At 46.4% G+C, this 14845-nt stretch overlaps 1 protein-coding gene across 1 annotated transcript; it reads left to right on the top strand.

Moving 5' to 3' along the window:
* The first annotated feature begins 9802 nt into the window (after window positions 1–9802).
* On the top strand, window positions 9803–14601 carry CBLN4 (cerebellin 4 precursor). Its single transcript, XM_021534047.2, has 3 exons — window positions 9803–10069; window positions 11748–11864; window positions 14325–14601. The coding sequence occupies exons 1-3, from the start codon at window positions 9803–9805 to the stop codon at window positions 14520–14522; spliced, it is 582 nt and encodes a 193-aa protein (XP_021389722.1). The 3' UTR covers window positions 14523–14601.
* Window positions 14602–14845: the final 244 nt, after the last annotated feature.

The following is a 14845-nucleotide window of genomic DNA, read 5'->3' as shown; positions in this document are numbered from 1 at the left end:
ACATCCCCTGAACAGAGAGAATCACAATTCTCCCTCACAGGATTTTTCCTGGGAAGCTCTGAGAAAGAAGAAAGCAATTCTCATCTCTATTGGCTGCTCCTGTTGTTTGGCACGTGTGGAATGGGTAACGGAGGTTATTTACCCAAAAATGATTTTGTTAATTGGACACCAGTGAAAGTTGTTTAGACTGACTGATCAGTTGGGTCAAAGCTGTGTCGTGAGGGTCTGGAGACAGCCACGGGTTTTTCTGGAGTATCTTTTTAGTCTGAATACTCTAGTATTCTTAGGGTCTGCTGTTCTGGGACCCCAAGGGTGTAAAACTCCTCATTTCCCATCCTGTGCAGCCAAAGGGGGAGTCTGGATGTGCAGGATCAGCTTCTCAAGGTTTGTTTATTTTCCTTATCTAGAACATTCTTTCTCTGACCTGCGGAGCTCTGCCTAGCAAGTCCTCCATGGCAATCTGCATCCTGCCTCAGGCAGAGTTTACATTTTATACTCAAAATTACGCGTGCTATATTTACAATAGCGTGCTAATATCTATCATTTATGTTGGACAGTGTGTCTCTACCTTAAACCAACAGAAAAGTGATACCTACAGGATCTCCTTCCACCCCTCGTTTGTGTCTGAGAGAGGAAAATTCAATTCCCTTTTCATTCCTGGCAGCCCAATTCTGCAGTCCCTGCCCTGTGAGCACCCCTGGCAGCTTTGGATGTGTGTGATTCCAGCTCCAAAATCTGAATTCTCTTCATTTACATGGGACTCATGGCAGATAATCCTGGATACCAGTGCCATTTCCATGGCATCAGGATCCCTGCATCCCTGAGCAGCATTTGTGATGCGCATGATAAGTTTCACAGTTTCTTACCTCCAAAATCCTGCTAAGTCTCTTTTAACTAAAATTTTTTTCCTTTTTTTTTTTCCCTCATTTCTTTTTTCCCCCCCAGTCTTTCTTTCCCATTATTCTGTTTAACAGCTTGTACTTGTTTTATAGCTCAGCTGGCAAGGCCTGTCCCAATTAAAAATACATCCTGCCCAGTGGTCGATATCTGTGCCTTTGTGTGAACATCCTGCAGCATTAATTAAAAAAAAAATTAATTAAAATTTTTAAAAGTACCTTCTTGGCATGAAGTTCTATCCTCTTCAGAGAGCACAAAGCTTTTCTGTGGAGTGGGAGCTGATTCCATTTTCCTAAATAAGCTGCTCCTTCAGTGCCTGGGAGATTGAGACATCCTGGTTTATATGTAAAAATAACTAGACCTTGCTCCCTACCTCATTCTTTATTTCTTAACTTATTTAACATAAAGCTGGGGTTTTTCAGCTCTCTTAAATTGTATTATTGTGTGTTAGTGGCACAGAGAATAATGCTTTTTACACCTCAACATTTATTTGGGATTATATAGACGAGCTCCAAGTCTCCTGTGGATAATGTCCTTGGATTCCCTCCTCAGCAGGTGATGGTTTTATCCTGCAAAAATCATAAAAGCTTTGGGTGATGCTTCTCTTTGTGGAAAATATTACTCTTAGGAGCAATCTGACCTCCCAGAACTGCAGGTTTTTTACATCTGGGTTATTTTTTTCCCACAGAGCTGATTTTTGGCATATTCTGGAATATGAAATCTTAGTGAAGGTGTTACAAGAAGTTCTGGCCACTGAAATGAGTCTCAATATTTGGCTATGTGGAGCTGTGGGTCAAATCTGCACTGAGTTTCCTCTGCTGACAGCTCAGCAGTGTCAGAACCACTGGCTCCAGGAGGATATGGAGATTTCTTTCCATGGCTGGTTTCCTTAAAATGCACATTTCTGCCAGGGTGACAGGAGCAGCAGGAGCAGGGAAGATCATTTCTGTCTCTCATGTTAGACAATAATGGCCTCCAGCAGAACCACAGCTCAGAGCAGCCCAGCTCCCAGGAGAAATCCCTGACTTCATCCAATGTCTCAGGGAATTTGGGAAAACGCTGGAAGAAATGGAGCTGGTTTAGGTACAGGTCACTGAAGGGATCTGAGCTCCCACAGGGGCACCACTCACAAAGGATTTTCAAGAATTCACAGGTTGAAATACAAATATCTTTCCCCAGGGGCAGAATTCTCCCAGGGTTTCAAGCCAATAATGTAAAGAGCAGAGATTATCCAGCACTAGTGGAAAAAATTTAACTTCCACAAATGGACAATTATATCCCAGGGCAGTGGCTGAACTTTGCTTTCCAGCTTTCCACTTCTTTTTTTCCCCTTTTCTACTTGAACTGCAGGCACCAGGCCGAGTGCTTCTGCTAATTTGTATAAATGAGCAGTAAAATTAAACACTGGAAGGTGTTGTGTGCAGAAAAGCTTTGATATCACTTATGAGTGCTGGTTTCTGGGTTGAATTAATGCCTTTCAAATCCAAACCAGTTTTAGGAGAAGGGGGAAATGCTGTTAGATAAAGAGAATAAAAGTGGGGTTTCTGCAAGGGCCGCTGCTGGGTGCTCACTGTGCAACAACCAAAACTGGAATTGTTCTTAGAAAACCCTCCTGATGGCTCACAAAGAAGTTTTAAACTGCTCATTTTAAGAAGAAAATGTGGCAAACTCCAAAGCCAGGGGTTGCCCTGAGGGAGGGCTGAGGTGACTCAAGAGCTCCTGGACAGAATTTGGGATGTGGATATTCACAGGTACAGGATTCCAGTCCCTGCATGGACAGCTCAGCTAGGCGGCCAAAATGCTCAACTGCTAACTTTTCTCCCCAAATTCAATGTAAATATGAATTTTTTCGCTGTTTAGAATGTACTGGAAGTGAACCATCTGCTTTATTCCCAGAGTAACAAAGAGCAGAGGAGCCTTTGAAAGCTCCAACTAATTCAGGTGTGAACACTTGGTGAAAATAAGATTTTCTTTAACACTAACTTGAGTCCTTCACTTCAGAGCACGGTGAGATGTGTCTGAGCAGCACAGAGGAATTTTGGGTGTACACAGGAATGACTGCAGGCATTGCTAAATGAGCTTTAAGCCTTCCCACTTGCTGCCTATTCAGCCAGGGATGGAATTTGCCCACTGGGGACCTTTTATACAACGGCAGTCGGCAGTAATTAAACAAGAAAAAGCCACAAAGTAGCTAAATATCGCTTTAAGCTCATTTGACAAATGAGACGTTTGAAACAAAAGGTTTCAGATGCAGATTTGAAGTCCCTGGATGCAATTTAGAAATGCTGCAATGTGTTTACAAACATAAATCACTGACACTTTTGCAGAAGGGTAAATAACTGCTGAGCTCTGCTACGGGGATGTCATTTGCTCATGAGCACTGACCTAAAAAAACCCCAAAGGTGATTGTCCATAAAGATCAAATACTGATGAGCAGATTTATACCAAAATTCTTCTTGTAGCTCCTAGAAATTTTCCTGCACAAGCTCTGTAGGACTTGGCCTGAACTGATGCATTCATAAATAGAAATTTGCTCAACTCAATTCCAACCCAGGAACTTTTCTCAGCCAGTAAATAACTCCCAGATAATATCTGAAGCTGCTGTCAGCAATGCTTACATTGAAGCCTCTTTCTTGGAATTCTGCCATGCAGAAAAAATCTGATCTCTCCCTTTGCTGTCAGGAATTAAGCTGATTAGGAAAATTAAACCCCATCCAAACCCTTCAGATGATGGAATCACTGAACTTGCCCGGTGTGATGCCCCTGCCCTCCAAGCTGCAGGGGATGATGCGACTCTGCAGTTCCTCGGCCCAAAATGCACAAAACTTTGTGGGTTTCAGGTGTGTAAATCTTTTTTCTGCATTTGTCTGTCCCTTTCTGAAGGCAGGAAAGCTGTGCTCTCCAATTCATGCAAAAAAAACAAAAAAACAAAAAACAAACAAAACAAAAAAAAAATCCTGAAATACAATAGTAAACCAAGAATTAAATTTTGCTTTATAACAAGTTTTAAATGCCAATACCTGCTTTAAAAGCAGTTAATGTGTGTACTTAATTTTTGGCCTGAATCCCCCTAACTTCTGTTTTTACAGGAGGGTTACACATGTAAATATTTCTTGTAAATATTTTGAATAAACATAAATACGAGAAATATCAAGCTATTTGTGGGTAGTTTAGCAAAGATGAATGATGACATTTACAAACAACTGACTCCTACCTGGGGTCTCAGGGGGAGCAAGAGGAACTTCCAGGGTCACACTTTGCTCTCACTTTTACACTGATGTAAACCCAGACTAAGCAACAGAAAAACTGGAATATTCCCAAACATCCATCCAGGAGTAGGTGCTGCTGCTCCCAGCATCTGCCTGGGAGAATTTCCAACCCCAGTTTTCACGTGGTGCTCAGCTTTGGTCAAAGAGAAGGTCTGGCTGCTCAAAAATGCTGAATAAAGACCTCAAATGGCAGAGCTGTCAGCAGATCTGAGCAGTTTTACCTTCACACATGCAGGAATCCTGCTGACTCATTTTCTTAATCACCTCTACAATTCACAGGGAGTTTGAAAATTCCCTTTCCTGAGGAGGCCATCAAAACACAGATTTATCATAGCAGAGTGTCAGGGAAAATAAAGCAGCCCAACAAATACAGGCAGGAAATTGTTTTTTATTATTTTCTCTGTTCTGCTGCTGCAGAAAGTTTAAAAGATTCTTGAAGATGGGATGGACTGAGGTGAGATGCATTAAAATAGGCAAACTACAGAAAAAGCTTACTTGAAAAACCAAGGAAAACTGGATTTTAGATTAAAATCAAGCAAGGAAAATCTAGACTTGAGTCTGTATCAGTGTGAATTAAAGACCAAAATCTTCTACTCACTGCAGTCACAAGTACAGCTGAAGATTTTATTCTATTCCTACAGGATCTGTTTACATTTTATGCTCATATAAATGAAATTTTACTTTATGAAATACTCACAGGCTGTTTTTAAGAGCCATCAGGCTCATTAGGAGGGTGAATTTGTCTTGGGTTTGTGGGAACCCAGAGCTTCCCTCTGGCTGCCCTGGGACCCTGGCAGGGGTCAGAACCCCCCTGGACAGAGCCCCCAGAGACACTGGCTGTGATCTCTGGCCATGGAAAAGAGTTTTCAATCTCACAGGATCAATTACCAGCTCTGAGTTTTTGATATCAGTAATAATTAAGTGTGGCACGGGTGCAAAAGTAAAATTTTAGGATTCTAGATGAGGGGTCCAAAGGGGACAAGATGGAGAAAATTGGGTGTCATAGGCATTGGGGAAAAACTGCAAACATGTAACATGTAATGTACCTATTACCTATATTAAATGATTTTCTATCTTTTATATGGTACATTACGTGTTACATGTTTGCAGTTTTTCCCAATGCCTATTACCTATATTAAATGGTGATTTTCTATCTTTTATATGGGACATTACATTTTACATGGTTACAGTTTTTCCCAATGCCTATTACCTATATTAAATGGTGATTTTCTATCTTTTATATGGTACATTACGTGTTACATGTTTGCAGTTTTTCCCAATGTCTATTACCTATATTAAATGGTGATTTTCTATCTTTTATATGGTACATTACGTGTGACATGGTTACAGTTTTCCCCAATGCCTATTACCTATATTAAATGGTGCTTTTCTACTCTAAACCAATCTGTGAGTGCCAACATCACCAAGAACATGGAGGTGAGGAAGGAGAAAGAGGGAGGACAGGGCAGGCCCAAATCCCAAATCCATCTTAAACCCTCTGACCCCATGTACAAAACCAAAACCCCCTGTACAGCACTCAAAAATTCTTCCCTCTACTTTGTGACTACTTCTACTCTAATATCTAAACTTTTGTCACTTCTTGTTCTTCCTGCAAGGTTGGTAACTCATTCCATGGTTCAAACCCAAAATCACAGCTGTTTGCAGCTGCCTGCCAGGGTCTCAAATGCTTCTGACCTGGGCCTGGAACCTCCAAAAATGTCTGAGGGACGTTTTGAGTTCTGACAAGTGTTCTGGGATGGAGCCCCCCTCATCCCAAATCTCCTGCTGCAGAACCAGGGGAGATCCCGGAGGGGCTGGGGGTGCTCAGCTCCCTGCAAAAACCTGCAAAAACAGCAAGCTCAGCCTGACAGAAGGGAAATGTAATTAGGCTGAAGAAGAAAGGCAGGGAGAGGAAGGAGGGCTCTGTTACTGAGGGGCTTAGAAAAATTCCAAAGGCCTCCAGGCACAAGCACGGAGCTCAAAAAACGTCAGAGGAAGTCTGAGGCAGATTATTCTTCCCTTTTGTAAGGCAAATGACTAATTATACAAAGCAAGATGTTCTGTTTCAGAAGAGATTTGTGAGGTATCATGCAACATTGATACAGAAATTGTATTTAATGCAGGTTTACAAGGCGAGAGGTAAAAGGAAATGTAAATGCAAACATGGTGTTTTATCCTGTGGCTCTTCCCTCTGTCAGAAAGCTGCCTCAGTGCTGGAAGTCTCCTGTGAAACAGCAAAATTCTCCCAACTGGAGGCAGTTTCAGGCTTCCACAGTGTGTGTCCAGAAAAAGAAAGAAGCTGTGAGCTTAATCTAACTGAATTTCCACTGTTGTGTGCTGTTGCTATTTATTTTTACTCATTTTTCTTTCAAAGGAAGAAACACAAAATCCCTGTTAGAGGGAGCTGGATCAATACTGAGAAATTCTTTGCCAGATAAAATAAGAGCAATCATTAACCTTGCTGCTTATGAATTAAATGCAAACTCCACTTTTCAGCTCACCTCTCCCACAGCATCCCCTGCAAACTTCCCTCGTTCTGCTCAGCAATTAAAGCCCAGCTCAGCCACCCAAACAAGGATTGTTACAAACAGCCTTGGAGCTCTCTTCCTTCTGTTTGGGTGTTGGAAAAAAAAGGTGTTTCCTGATGTGGGTTGGGTGTTTTGGTGATAGGGTCTCTCCAGGCTGTTCCTTAGGTGTGGATTTGTGGATTATGGATTTATTGACAGCCCTGATGTCCCTTGGAGCAGCAGGTGGAGAAAGTTGATGGCCACGCCCCAGCTCTGCACTGCTCCAGCTGTGGGGTCAAATTCCAGCCTGTTTTAATCCAGGGAAAGTCATCCAGGAGCTGGAGCTGCTGGAGAGAGCCAGAGGAGGCACCAGGATGGACAGAGGGATGGATGGAGCAGCTCTGCTGGGATTGCTCACCTGGAGAGGAGATTTGGGGTGAGCTCAGCGTGGGCTGGCAGTGAAAGATGGAGAAGCTTTGGACAGGGATGGAGGGACAGCACAAGGGGGAATGGCTTCAACTGACAGAGAGCAGGGTTAGAATGGATTTTAGGAGGAATATCTACAGAGACAGTTGATGTCATTGTCCATGACAAAATCAAAACCAAATTTACAAAATTTTCATCAAGATTTTAATCTCTGACAAATTATTATTCTCTCAAAACCATCAGCAGTTTCAAGTTCAAATGGAACTTTCTGTGCACATGGAATTATATTTGCTGCTACTCTTGCAGTGTTAAAAGGCTGGGGACAGAAGAGGTTTGAAGCAGGAGATGTTGAAGTAGTGTGGAACTATTTGTACATTTGTATTTACAATAAATATTTTTGCCACAGCTTTGTTTTGTTGGAGTCCTCATGTGCACAGGAGTGAATCTGCAGATCAAATTTCTACAAGAGGTACAAAGTTGTGCTGCAAGTTTTTGTTTGATTTCTTGTTTCCTTTCAGTAAATGCTGCTCCCCTGCCTGACCCTTCCATCCATCTTTGTTGTGTCACTGGGTAAGAGGCTATTGATGCATTCCTGGAAAACAGAAATATTTTTGCCTCTTGCCTGATCAATGGGATTCCTTAAAATTTGAGTTTGGCCTTCTGAATTTTAGGGAGTTTGATGCTTGCTAAGAATTTTGGCTGCTTTATGGCTTCTCAAAGATTGGCTGAGTTCTGCAGAATTAATGTTTCACCCTCAGCTCTCCACGTCAGCTGAAAACCACTCCCTGCTCACATTTACCCACAGAAAGCTTTGGTGTTCAGCAGAGAGTAGATTTTGGGCTTTTTATTCCTCCTCTTACTTTCCTGTTGTTTCTTTCTTCTCTCTGCACCCAGAGATGCCTTGGCCAAGAAGGGAATGGAGCCTGCTGCTGGTCAATGGTTGATCCTGGATATATTTGTTGCAAAGCTCTTACAGGCACAAAAAAAATGCTGTAATGAAAGGCATCTATCTAAAAATAGATTCGATTCACTCAATTTCTTACAAATCATTGGTAGTTTTTTGGTTAGGATGGAAATCTGTGAAGCCAATTCTGCTTCTGGGAGCACTGTGCCATTTCTGCCAGACCCTGAAGTGAGTTTAGGTTTCACCATGAGATTATTTCGAACAGAGCCAGGTGATGCAGGAAAGATCTGGTTGAGAAACCACCACCAGCACCAAGCCACTCATGTTTTTAATGATCTCCAAATTCATGGACAACTAAGCTAAGGTACCTGCTCAGTCTCCCGGAGCTTCCAACACACGCCATAAAAACAAACCAGTCCTGGACAGAGGTGTTAAATCACACCAGAAGCATGTGGCAGCACTGTCAGGTGGCCCTGCTGATGCTCCCAGGTGGGATTTGAGGAAAGCTCAGAGCTCTCCTGCCCCAGTCCCAGCTGCAAACACCAGCCCAGGAGCTCTGTGCCCCGGGAGACTCGGGCAGGTTCAGGTGCTCCCTTTCAGGGAGCAATTCCTTGGAATAATTCCTTAATTATTCCTTGGAAATTCCAGCAAATTCCTTGAGATAATTGCTTAATCTCCCTGCCAGGTCACACAGTTGCTGTGACACCTCCTGGCTTCCAGAGCTGGAGGAACATCTGTGGCTTCCCTCGTTTCCAGGTCCATTGAAGTGTCTGATGCTCTCAGCTGCTCCCTCCTGCTCCTGGACGGGGTTTGAGGTGTGCCAGGCTGAGCTGAGGTGGATTTCTGCAGCAGCAGTGATCAGACATTTCTCTGTGGCTGCTCTGGGGTGCTGCTGAAGCTCCTGGGAGAAGTGGAGATGGTGAAAGCCACGAGCCCATCCCTGGGGAAATTCCCCTTCAGAGTGCAGTGGAAAATCCTAATTCCAATCAGGCCAGCGAGAAAGCCTTAAATGAAACACTGACCTCACAAAACTCTTTACAATGAGATCTTTCCCACCCTCCTCCTCCTCATTTCCCCCCAAAAATCGGGGGTGCTGCGATGTTCTGGCGTTTCCCTCGGGCTGTGCAGCCGCTGCACAAATTCCAGGGAGGACAGGAGCGTGTGTGGGGAGGGGGCGATTCCCAGGGGAGGCTGAAACCTCCAGGAGCCCCGCTAGGTGCGAGCTGGGCGGGTTTGGTGTGACCTGCCTGCTGCGGAGGGGGGGTTTGTGCCGGGGAGAGCGGGGGAAGAGAGAGACAGAGAGAGACAGAGAGACAGAGAGAGGGAGAAAAGGGGAGTGTGCAGCTCTGCCGCCGCTATCAGAGCAGGATCTGGCAGCTTTGCGAAGCTCCCCGCTCTCCGCTCTCCGCTCCGAGCATCCCGGACCTGCAGCTGGAATTGGCATGGAAGCACCAAATGGGTTTATTTCTCCGCCACTTCTCGTTTCTCTCTCTCAGCAATAATTCACCTGAGGGCTTTTCTTCCCCCCACCTCCTTTCCTCGCGCTCTTTTTTGATGTGGAGAGAGGGGAGAAAAGGGCGTTGTGGACAGAGCGTATTTATTTGGGCAGCTTTTTGCGGCGTGTTTTAAAGAGGAGCCGGGCAGAGAGAGAGAAAGAAAGAGAGGGAAATAAAAAAATATTAAAAAAAATAAATAAAAGAAAGGGGAATAAAGAAGAAAGAAGGAAGGAGACGGCGCAGAGTGGTGGCGGCGGCAGGCGGCGAGCGGAGCGGGGCGCGGAGCGGCCGCGGGTGCGGAGCATGGGCTGGCGGCTGCTGCTGCTGGCCCTGGCGCTGGGCGGCCGCCTCGCCACCGCGCAGAACGACACGGAGCCCATCGTGCTGGAGGGCAAGTGCCTGGTGGTCTGCGACTCCAACCCGGCCCCCGACGCCAAGGGCTCGTCCTCCTCGCCGCTGGGCATCTCCGTGCGGGCGGCCAACTCCAAGGTGGCCTTCTCGGCCGTGCGGAGCACCAACCACGAGCCCTCCGAGATGAGCAACAAGACGCGCATCATCTACTTCGACCAGGTGAGCGCCGCGCCCGAGGCTCCGCGGGCTCCGCGCATCCCCCGCGCATCAACAGGTGCCGCCTCTCCCCGTCCCTGCATCCCGGAATCCGCTCCCAGGACAGCGGCAGGGCAGGGCGAGCCGAGCCGGGGGCTGCACAGGGTCCCCGCTTGTCCCCCGGGAGCGGCACCGGCCCCTCCGCAGCCGCGGCCCCGGGAGGAGCGGGAGCAGCCCCGGGAGGAGCGGGGAGCGGCCCCGGAGGAGCGAGAGCATCCCCCGGAGGAGCGAGAGCAGCCCCGGAGGAGCGAGAGCATCCCCGGGAGGAGCGAGAGCATCCCTGGGAGGAGCGAGAGCATCCCCGGGAGGAGCGAGAGCATCCCCGGGAGGAGCGGGGAGCGGCCCGGGAGGAGCGAGAGCATCCCCGGGAGGAGCGAGAGCATCCCCGGAGGAGCGAGAGCATCCCCGGGAGGAGCGAGAGCAGCCCCGGAGGAGCGAGAGCATCCCCGGGAGGAGCGGGGAGCGGCCCGGGAGGAGCGGGGAGCGGCCCGGGAGGAGCGGGGAGCAGCCCCGGGAGGAGCGGGGAGCGGCCCCGGAGGAGCCGCGGGGCAGCGCTCGGTGGTGGCACCGGCGTGGTGACATCGCCCCGAGGGGTCGGGGACAGCTCCGTGCAGCCTGGTTAGGGTTTAGACGGTTTGTGCAGCTTTGGAGAGATTTCTAAAGGATAAACCCTTTAACTTTCCCGGCACAACGGAGCCAGCTCCGCTCAGCTCACAGCAAACGTGGGTCGGTACCGGGCAGACACCGACACACGTTCTAATCCCGGCTCCCGTCCTGGGGCGAGCCCAGAGTCACTCAGACCGACGGTTCTTGTTCTGCGCCCTGCTGTGCTGAGCAGGCGGCAGCTGGAGCCAGATGTGCCACACAGCTGGCACTGCAAATGACCCCCAAACTCCATGGACAGTCCTGGAGGCTTCTGAGGGCTGTGCTTGGCTACAGCAATTAAAAATAAAGCATAATTAGGTGGTAAGAGAGCAAAATGCAGTGGTTACAGAGGGTATGTAGCATATGGATGATGCACTCATCTTGAACATTCCCCTCTGTCGCTTCTCTGTATTTAATTAAACCCAAGTTATTATTAATGCTGATAAAATTATTAATAGCTCTGGTAAAATTACTATTAGTGCTGGTAAAAGCAGCTGAAGGCTCCCAGGCAGGTTTTCTGGGCTGTGCCAGGTGCTCCAGTAAGCCAGCCTGGCTGAGACTGGGAATGGCTCCTGCTGTTCCTGCACTCCTTGCTCGCACCCGCCTCTTTGGGAAGGCAGCGTTGGCTTGGCCACTGCTTTTCAGCCAAAATCCACGTGCCTCTCCCAGAATTGGTGTTTTCATGTCGTTTTGGGGAATGCTGAACAAAAATGCCTGTTTAAGAACATGTGTGGAAGAAAGGACTTGAGGGTATGGTGCAGTAGCAAAGAAAGAAATAATTCCCATCTTAGTCTATTTGTACTAAAGTTATCCTACAAACACAACTAAATACCCATTTAATGAGTTATTCCAAAGTAATTGAGATAAAATTAATAAACCAGCTTAGATGTAAATTAAAATTTCCCATGGACAAATGGTTTCTGAAGTAAATAACCTGTATTTTTCTTTAGCGCTCACTACCTGTACTAATCCCCATGCTATATTTTTCTGTTTGTAGATCCTTGTAAATGTGGGCAATTTTTTCACGTTGGAGTCTGTCTTTGTATCACCACGGAAAGGAATTTACAGTTTCAATTTTCACGTAATTAAAGTCTACCAGAGTCAAACAATTCAGGTATGTTGATGCTTATGGTTATAAAATCTTTATTTAACTGGTTTATTTAGGATAGAATATTGACTGAGCATGGGAGCATTTAATATGATTTTAAGGAAAGATAGTTTTGTTTACAGCAGCAACCTGTGGTGCTGATTTCCTAGCTAGAAGTAGAGTCCATTAATTTAAAATGAACAGAAATAAGGCAGGGTCCTCACCTCAGATAAATCAGCACAACTTCACTTCCATGCCATGAATATCTGGGTGGCATAAAGGATTCCATCGGATGAATGATCCAAGAGTAAAACAGAGCTCTGAATTTCACTTAAATGCTGTTGAAGAGTCGTGTTTTGCTCCAGGTTATACTCACAGTGTGGAACACAGGAGCTCTGGGTACCAGATTTGAGACTGGAACAGATTCCAAAACCAGATTTGGTTTTGGAACCATTTGTGCCCTGGCATCTGGTGCCAGGTACCTGGTTATGCCCTCGGTGTGCTGAGGACCAAGGTTGGTTATATCCCTGTAGCAATGTCTTCTAGGGAACCTTTACAGCAATTTAAACTTATTTTTTTTTCACCATACAATGTATAAAAGGTGTGTGATATATTAGAGAAAAGGGGTAATTCTGCACTTCCTTCTGCTGCTTAATAGCAACGGAGCTGCTTAATTAAATACAAGCTGGAAAAGCCTTTTAATTCCTGAACAGCCAACAGCAAATTCCTTGGGACAATTCCTTAATCTCCCTGCCAGGTCACACAGTTGCTGTGACACCTCCTGGCTTCCAGAGCTGCAGGAACATCTGTGGCTTCCCTCGTTTCCAGGTCCATTGAAGTGTCTGATGCTCTCAGCTGCTCCCTCCTGCTCCTGGACGGGGTTTGAGGTGTGCCAGGCTGAGCTGAGGTGGATTTCTGCAGCAGCAGTGATCAGACATTTCTCTGTGGCTGCTCTGGGGTGCTGCTGAAGCTCCTGGGAGAAGTGGAGATGGTGAAAGCCACGAGCCCATCCCTGGGGAAATTCCCCTTCAGAGTGCAGTGGAAAATCCTAATTCCAATCAGGCCAGCGAGAAAGCCTTAAATGAAACACTGACCTCACAAAACTCTCTTTACATCTGTTTAATGTGCTCAAAAAATTTTCCTTTCACTCTCTGGCACGCTGAAGGTTTTAAGAACTGCATGTCAGCCCCTCAGTGGATTTAAAATGCCCATTGCCAAGGAAGATGCCAAGCCTTGGCTTCTGGAAGTCCAGCTCAGACTCTGGGATTTCACAAACCAGGAGCTCGAATCTGGGAGTCTGGGGCTTGTGGCAGGGGATGTTCCAGCCTGTGGCTCATGGCACGGAATATTTCATGTATTAAAGATTCTGGAGTGATGGATGGGTTTGCTTGGCCCCGTTTTAGAGCAGCCAGTGTGAGACCATGCCCTGCAAACCTGTCATGTGCCTTCTGGTGTGATTAAATTGCTTGGTCAGATGATTCCAGGGGAACCTGATGGAACAGAAAGAGTGAGAAACCCAAGCCAAGCAATGAGTAAAGCCCTGATGCCCTTTTCCTGGATGTAAATGGGGAGGAGAACCAGAAACCATTGCAGTGGATCCAACTGCTTTGAGTCTCAGCCACATCCAGCCCCACTAAATCACCTGCAGGCTCCCCACACAAGTGATGTTGCTCTGCCCCCACAACATCTGTTAGAGCCATTAAATATCATTAAACTGCAATTGGTTCCCTGGAGACACCTGATTAAGTGGATTTCCCAGACAGGTGAATCCCAAATAAATGCCAGCCTCTGCTGCCCTGACTTCTGCTGAGCACTAATTTATTCTGTGGTGACTCCCATTAAAATTAATGGGACCATATGCAAGGCCAGCACAGTGGATGTGGGTAAACATCCCATAATTCACCCCCTGTGACTGCGTTAGAGCTGCTTGGAAAGGAAAAACAGCAAAGCTGATCTCTTGCCATGGGGGAAATGAAAAATGCCCATTCCCCAGGCCCTGCCCATCTTTATTTAGGGATGCTCCTTTCAGAGCAGAGGCTGTGCTGGCTTCAGAAGTGTTTTATAGAAAAAATGGAGCCAGTTTATAGAGCTAAAAATCTGTTCTAAACATCAGAACTAAGCTGCCATCAGTATTGAGAGTGACACACATTTTGTTCCCAGTGAGGTGTAAGCACCAGCAAACTGTGCTGCTTCTGGCACCTCATGTAACATCTCTGGGTGCCCAAATTTCTTGAAAATATATTTTTATTTTTCTTATGGGACTAACTAACCCTTGAGACAGGCAAAGCTGGATCAGCTGAGGTGATGCCTCACTCAGCTGCAGGTCCAGCTCATGAACATCCACGTGCTTGTGCCAGATAAATGTCATTATTAGTTTAAAACAACCCAAAAAGCACTGAAGATTGGGCCCTTGCACTGTGGTTCATATTCAGGGGCAGCTGTTGATGTTTTGCAGTTAATTAGAGCTTCTCAGGGGCTCTCTTGCAGGTGAATTTGATGCTGAATGGGAAGCCAGTGATCTCTGCTTTCGCTGGGGACAAGGACGTCACCCGTGAAGCCGCCACCAACGGGGTCCTGCTCTACCTGGACAAGGAGGACAAGGTTTACCTGAAGCTGGAGAAAGGAAATCTGGTTGGTGGGTGGCAGTACTCGACATTCTCTGGCTTCCTGGTCTTCCCCCTGTAAAGTCAATTTGCCCGTGACGTTCATCCAGGTGTGGACTCACCCTCGCCCCTGTTCCATGAAGGTCGTTCTGTCATCCTGGGAGTGGTGGTTCTTTATTGCTTTCTCACGGGTGATTTTGGATTCTCTCCACGGATTTTGGCCCCATCTGAACTACTCAGAAGTTCCACAGAATTCTGTGTGTCCAGATATGATATCTTTGGCCTGAGACTAAAGCAGACAATAAATATCAACGCTTATGGTTTCAGCCTAAAGCTGCCTGCAAGATTTATTCCAATTTCACTCCCTGGATTCGGGGAAGAAGTGGATTTTCTTCAACTGTGAAA

Source organism: Lonchura striata, chromosome 17 (assembly GCF_046129695.1).
Source record: "Lonchura striata isolate bLonStr1 chromosome 17, bLonStr1.mat, whole genome shotgun sequence".
Classification (NCBI taxonomy): Eukaryota; Metazoa; Chordata; class Aves; order Passeriformes; family Estrildidae; genus Lonchura; species Lonchura striata.
The sequence above is the reverse complement of the archived record's forward strand: the minus strand, read 5'-3'. Positions and strand labels throughout refer to the sequence as shown.